Source organism: Antrostomus carolinensis, unplaced genomic scaffold (assembly GCF_000700745.2).
Source record: "Antrostomus carolinensis isolate BGI_N321 unplaced genomic scaffold, ASM70074v2 scaffold13244, whole genome shotgun sequence".
Lineage (NCBI taxonomy): Eukaryota > Metazoa > Chordata > Aves > Caprimulgiformes > Caprimulgidae > Antrostomus > Antrostomus carolinensis.
In genome coordinates, this window is record NW_010311486.1 from 87,442 (window position 1) to 94,497 (window position 7,056).

The window sequence follows — 7,056 nt, forward strand, 5'->3', positions numbered from 1 at the left end:
GAGTCAAACACAAATACAATTACAGGGCACCAAATATTGTGAAATCATGTATGATCACAGATCATCATACAGTTCCTTTCATTAATAGTTAGGTCAGTCTCTGTTACCTATTCCTTAGCCTACTGAAAAGTTTTTCAGAACTTTGTTAATCTGATTTTAAAAAAACATTTGTTCATTTCCAATCTAAAAGCACAGATATTTCTGAATTAGATTTTAAATGTATATCACCTTTTAAACTAAAAAGGATCTTTAAGCATCTGGAACACTGGTTTGCTCTCTAGTGGTAAATTTTTCTCATCTCAGCTCTTTTCAAAGTCTGCCTGTATGTAGAAAGAAAAAGGGGGAAAGAAGGAATCTCTTTCAACATTTAATTGCAATTAAGAAAATTCTTAATCTGTTGTGCTGTCATATGAAGGGCTGCTAGCTGACAGTCTCCATGAGAAATATCAGGGAACCCCCATAACAGTACACCAAATAACATTATCATCATCTTCTGACCAATACAAGTGCAAAAGAAAAAGTATAATAATCAACTAGATTTATAAAAATAAAATGAAATAACAGTATTGTCTTCTTATTTAACCAATTTAAATTAATCTTTCAGTTGATGTATCATTAGCAAGGTTTTCTTTAACATCCAGTTATTCTTAATTTAGTTGTAAACTGAATGCTATATTTATAAAATAAAGATGTATTGAGGAAAAAAGCCCCTACAACTCTATTTTCTTAGTTTTGATTAGAGAAAATTTTTTCCTTAGATGAAAAAGGGGATAAAGAAAGATGAAATGTGCATGTGTCTGAACAGAAGCGTAACTAGGAAGAATTAAGTTTGTGGTTTTACCGCTTTGTATTTAATATTGCTACAGAATGCTTGTGCTGTTAATACTTTGCTTGAAAAGTAGGTTAAAAGTCATGTGTTTGGAATGATTATCTACTTAGTCTACTCACTCCTAATAATGTGCCTGCATGCCTATCAGAACATTTAGCTGTGGAAGAAATATCGCTAGTCACATTACATTTTTCTGTAAATCTTTTATAAAGTAAGAGAGTGTTTTTATAGTGTAAATGATTTATCAATTCAATACTGTGCTGCTACTGTGCCCTTAAAGTTTTAAATTAAATCTAATTAGGAATTAATTCAAGACTTGATCTAAAGTTGAGTGGATTTTATGAAAATGGCTTTTTATGGAAATCTCTTCCCTGCCCATGCACCTTGAGTTTTCATTATCTTAGTACCGTGTGAATCTAGACAAGCTTCCATATTCCTTTGCCTTTAGAAACGTGGAATTTGTTTTCATTTGATTTTTTCCTAATGCTGTTGGTGTCCACAATTTGTCAGATAGCTAGAGAGTTTTGCCTTTATGCTTACAATTCATAATTGCTCTTTAGAGTAGTTGATATAATAAACATTTGTTGGTTATATATTTAGTGGTATATAACCACTAAATTATAATTTTAAAATTCTTGCATTTTTTGGGGTAAGGGGAGGGAACTGTAATTAATGTAAAAGCTCTCCCCATTAACATTATAATGGATGGAGAAAATGAACATGTGTAGGACATGTGACTGTTGAGTTATTGTGTTTCTCTATTAATTTGTGAATCACAATTTTAACCTAGAAATGAGTTGCAGTCTAGACTAAGCATGAACATTGCATATTGGTTGCCATTTAGGTAAGAATTAAAGTACAAAGCCAAGTATATGACCATATGTGTGAATATATATTGCTGTGCCAATTGTTTTTACTTTACTACGAGAATATTATACATATCTTTTAATTAAAACAGCTTGGTTAATACAAACATAAGTACTCGCTTTTTAAACCATTTTTACTTTGAATGCTGAATTGTTTTTTTACATAGGAGGCTGTCCTCAGGTCAGGAAGCTCCTGAGCTGTAGACTGCTGGAGATGGGGAGAATGCACTGAAGGAACAGCCTCACTAAGGTTGCCCTCTGGTCAGTGGGGCCCTTGACACCGAGGCAGGGCACTAAGCTGTAGGTGAACCCTTCTTCTGAATCAGTATAGTGATGCTTCTGGAGGAACCCCAGAATCTCATTTAGTGTGTGTATATATGAAAAAGCACCAAAATATTCTTTAGCATTTGTGTCTTCTCTCCTATACCCATAAAAACTACATGCCCTTTTTTGTCTGCATAGTAATGAAAAACGAACACCGAGGTGCATGTGCACGCACATGTACCTGTGTGTCTTATTATTCATCGGGGCGTGTGAGAAGTGCTTCAGCATAGGTTGACACAGAACTTGAGTGTCATTGAGCAGCTTCCAAGAGACACGTGCCTGTGTTCAGGGCACAAGCCTGAAAGGCCAGGTCTCACTTTGTGGGTGGAAGGGCAATGGGCAAAGGCTCTAATGTAGATACCTTCACCTGTGGGTCAGGTTAGGAAGTAGCTCTTTATTATCCTCCAGCTGTCAGTACAGCTGCTAGCTGATACCCAGCTACTGGACCTTTTCAGAGTGAGCTTTTCAATTTGGTGCTAGAACTGAGGAGAGCATTTATGTAATGAAACAAGTCTTGGTGCGGAGGCAAAAAAACAGTTAAGTGGTTCACCGATGATGATGATTGCTGCCTGATAGCTACTGTCTTTAGCTGCCACCATTTGGCTCTGACCAAGGCACACGGGACTGCATACAGGACTGGACAGGGTAGGACTGTTAGTATGTGTTTTGTTTCAGTAGAAAGTCATTCAGGTCAGTTAAAACAAGAAGTGCTTTTGAAGGAACCTGTTTAGTTTCCAACTAAAAGAACAATTACACTGTAGGGTGGTGGTCTCCAAAATTTTTCTGGCCGTGCACCCCTAGCAATAAATTTCCCATGTGAAACTTGTTGTAACTAAACATTTTTAATAATGAAGAGCATTTATTAAGTCAGTTTTTAAAGTACTTCTGCTATCTGCTTTTGTTTGGATACATGTGTTTGCTTAAAGAAATAATACATTCTGAATTGAGGTTATGAAATAAAGCTCATGAACTCACAGCATTCCTGACATTTAAGAGCATTTCTATCAGGTTTCTTCCATTTAATAGAAAAGTGATGTTCGAATTTTTTTAAATTTTTTTTTTAAATAACTTGAAATGACAACTCGTAACATGACAAATAGAAGGCGGATATTTCATATTGTTACATGGAAATGGAAGTAATTTTTCTCGTATTCCTAATTAAGATAATACAGTGATTTCTGCTTAGAAGAATGTTCAGTCAGAGGAACAAATAAAATACTTAGAAATTTGGTGGGTGGTGTGGGAGTGGAGAAAATTACATGTGAAAATTGGAAAGCACAGACTTTCTGTTATTTGAAAACTTACTCAGTTAATTAATTTGTGCAAGAATGTGTGGAATTTTAGAAATGAAAGTATTTAGTGACATCTCTAGTTTTTGCCATGAGTAATAATAAAATATTTGTGATTGAGTAGTAAGCGCTGGCAAGGAGGTTCCAGCAACTTGCACAATATCGTGAACAACTGCAAGTTTATCTGCATTGTATCTTTCTCCTTTTTTAAACTAGAAACTTAGTGATTCATGAGTTTGAGAGATTTTTTTTTAGAAATCTGAACTAGTTTTCTTGTCAAGAAATTCCTATAGATTCCAAATTCACTGGGTCATATTGGAGATTACTTTATAGATAATTTTAGCTATAATGTTCATGGAAATTCTGTAAGAAATTGAATTATATGAATATGAGAAAAACAACCAAATGTTCTTTTGAGAAATACATTATTTCTGATATTTGGAGTATTGTTGATTGTAAATCAGCTAACACTTTGATGTGAAAGGATCTTGTTCTGTAATCCAGTTCACTATCTAAAATGTGAAACAGGGAGCATTTAATGTGAAACGTTGTCCTGTTAAACTGCTGTCTCAGAGAACTTCATTTTAGGTACATTGGTGCATGACTTCCCAGGTAAGTTTTAACAAGTCAAACTACATCTAGAAACTTTTAGGGAGTTCAGGCAACCACTGAAATGCACTCCTGTTAGTTGACTTCATTACCAATTTTAAATAATGCATTAATTTTCTAAATCTCTGAGAAATGTTTACTTTTTGTAAGAATGCTAACGTTTTAGTTTGAGGTTTCTTTCTGCTTATTAATTGAAGTGTTTCTGTTTTCAAGGGAACAAAAGAAATTGAAGGTGAAGAGGAGTCTGGTTTAATTCCTCCTGCAGAAGTATTTGCTCCTAAAAGTCTGGTGTTGGTGTCCAGACTAGATTATCCAGAAATTTTCAGGGTAAAGAACTTGCAATTGCCATTTATAATATGTGTCAGCAGACAAATCTGTTTTTAATGAGTAGCAGTGACAATATTTTAGATTTAAAACATCTCAGAATTGATTTGGGAATTTAAAAGCAAAAGTAGGCTTAGAGTGAACTAGATAAAATTCAGTGTCTGTGACAGTAAATAGCCCCTGTGGGTTAAAACAGTGCTTTTTTACCCTCGAAGCAGTTATAAGTCTATGTAAAAGATGAAATAGAGATTTTTCTGGGCTCAATTTACTGTATAATGAAGGGAATTATTAGGACGAAACCAGACTTGCTCAGGTAAAAACAGTGCATTAACAGTATTTGATTATATATAGTGATAAATTAATAGCAAAATCCTAGTTTTCCTCTGTATTTAAGGCAAAATGTCAGAGCCTCTTCTAGGTCAAATTAAGATGCATGACACAGATTTAGGATCTTGGATTACTTTCAGTTGATGAAATACGACTGATCTGAGATAAATGAAAAGCTTAAATTTTTGATAAGCTAATAATTATTAACAGAAACAAATATAGTTCAGTTTACAGATCAAGGAAGGAAATAATTCAACAGTTAAATTGTCATGAGATATTAAGAATGACTGTACTGAGTGAGATTAGAAGTCCATGTAGCCGAGTATTTTGTCGCCGATAGTGGCCCGTAACAAATGCAAAGCCAAGTATGTAAGAATAGGGCAGACTGTAGAAATAATTCCATAAAATACTTTCCTAATTCACAGTGAATTATAGTTAAATGACATCCTGAACCAGAGGTGTCAGTTTTGTGGGTTTTTTCATATAATTTGTCCAATTTCTTAATGCTCAGATTTTAGAACAACCCACAGCAAGGAGTTTCACAGCTTAAGTACGTGTTATATGAAAAGTTACTGTTGGAATTATTTCTGAAGAAGAGAATTCCTAAAATATTTGCTGATTTATCAAAATTACAGCAGTTAAAAGGCACCAAAAGGATGCTGTGGAACAAAGTTATTTATTTCCTTTTTTTTCCCAAAAGCTTCTTGGAATGTGATTTTGAATCATCTTACATTAAATTATTAGTGAAAATGATAAAGCTGTATCTGTGATTTCTCCATCAAAACTGGACCCATACAAAATAAAATAAAAATACTGAAGTATTAATGTACTGTTCATTTTAAAATATATTTATATTGCAACAATAAAATAAAGAATGTAAGTTAAATAACATATGGAATTGTTGATCCTTGATGCTAGCTTTAAAATGGGCCTCAAAAGTTCATTGATTCATTAGTGTTTTACTCAGGAAACCAGTCAGGTTTAGGTCCATAGAGTTCAAACCACAGGTGAAGCTATGTTGATTTTATAATTTTTAAAAGTAACTTGTAGTAAAGCACTTCTTATATAATGAACAAAGCACAACATTGAATTAAACATTGAATTAAAAAAGGAATATATCTACACCTGCCAGCACATATATCCCTTCTAAATATACAAGCTGATTTTTTTAAATTAAGGATGGCTTCTATAGCAAATTATTTTGTCTTCGGTTGGGAAGTACTTAACTACATTAATAACTATTAAAACACACTTATTTTAAAAAAAATTATAGATCCTTAAGTAATTTTACATCTGCCTTCCCTGTGTAGCAGTCTAATATATTTTGTCTATCTTTCTAGGCTTGCCTTGGCCTGATCTATACTGTGTACGTGGACAGCCTGAATGTGTCGCTGGAGACTCTCATTGCAAATCTGTGTTCATGCCTTGTCCCTGCTTCTGGAGGGTCTCAGGTAAATGGAAAAAAAGGGTATTTTTCCAGTTAATTTAATTTATGAAGAAAACAAAAAATAAATTCTTGAAATATTTTTGAAGAAAAAAAGATCATAGTTCAGCTGAGTGCTTTCCCTGTGGCCTAAGTGCTTTCCCTGTGGCCTGTCTTCTAAAGACAGCAAAAATTCCATTCCAGGATAAGGTCAAAGGGTTAATTTTGTCACTGAGTTGACTTTTTACAAGGCACAGTAACAAATCAAGCAGTTTGTATAAGTTTAGTTTTTAATAATAATGTGTGTTCAGGAATATTTCTGCTTGCTATGGATTTTTTTTTTTTTTTAAAGTCTTTTTTTCTTTGCCGTTCTTTAACTTGTCCTTCACTTTAGCTCATTTACCCATGTCTTTTCCTTGATGCAGTTCAGGATTCCACTGTTCTTTTCTTTGGTAAATCTTAAATTTAATTTAAAAAAAAAAGAAGCTAAAAAAGTAACTTGAACATGATTTTCTCAGAGGTAATTAAATATTCCAAGTAGCCCATGCATTCAAAAATAAGAAAGTTTTCCAGCAAATAACACTTCTTCCTGCTTTTTACCTGTGCTTTCTGTGAGTGGAAAGTCAAATCTGTTTGTTGATTTACTTTAAATAAATTATTTGTATATATCGTGAGTTTCTGACAAGCTGGTTGGGTCTTGTTTGCTTGGCCTTCACTTTATGTTGTGATGCTACTGGGAAATTGTAGTCCTTGTCATGAAACATACCAGGAAACTAAGTATACAAATAGGAATATTTTAAAGTGAATTTCATACATGTTTTCTCATGCTTCCCACCCAACCTATGTATTAACAACCTTCTTGAAATCCTACAAATTAGTCAAGATCTACCTTATTGCTCTGCAGGCCACCACATATCTCTGTTTTTGCATCTCAAGCCTTTTGGTTTTGAAAGGGAGTAATTAGATTTTATCTCCTTCACAAACACTCTTTTCCAGTGGTATTTGAACCTCATATTACAGGTTTTGGTGATCTGCTTGAACTTCTGGCTTCTCTTCTATCCTCTT

At 33.7% G+C, this 7,056-nt stretch overlaps 1 protein-coding gene across 1 annotated transcript in view; it reads left to right on the plus strand.

Moving 5' to 3' along the window:
- Positions 1–7,056, plus strand: part of LOC104524009 (myotubularin-related protein 13) — a gene marked incomplete at its 3' end in the record, with an annotated part of 112,609 nt that overhangs the window by 55,485 nt on the left and 50,068 nt on the right. The window contains exons 4-5 of the mRNA XM_010166755.2: positions 4,131–4,244; positions 5,909–6,019. Of these exons, the coding sequence (XP_010165057.2) occupies positions 4,131–4,244; positions 5,909–6,019 (225 nt within the window). The remainder of the gene's footprint in view (positions 1–4,130; positions 4,245–5,908; positions 6,020–7,056) is intronic.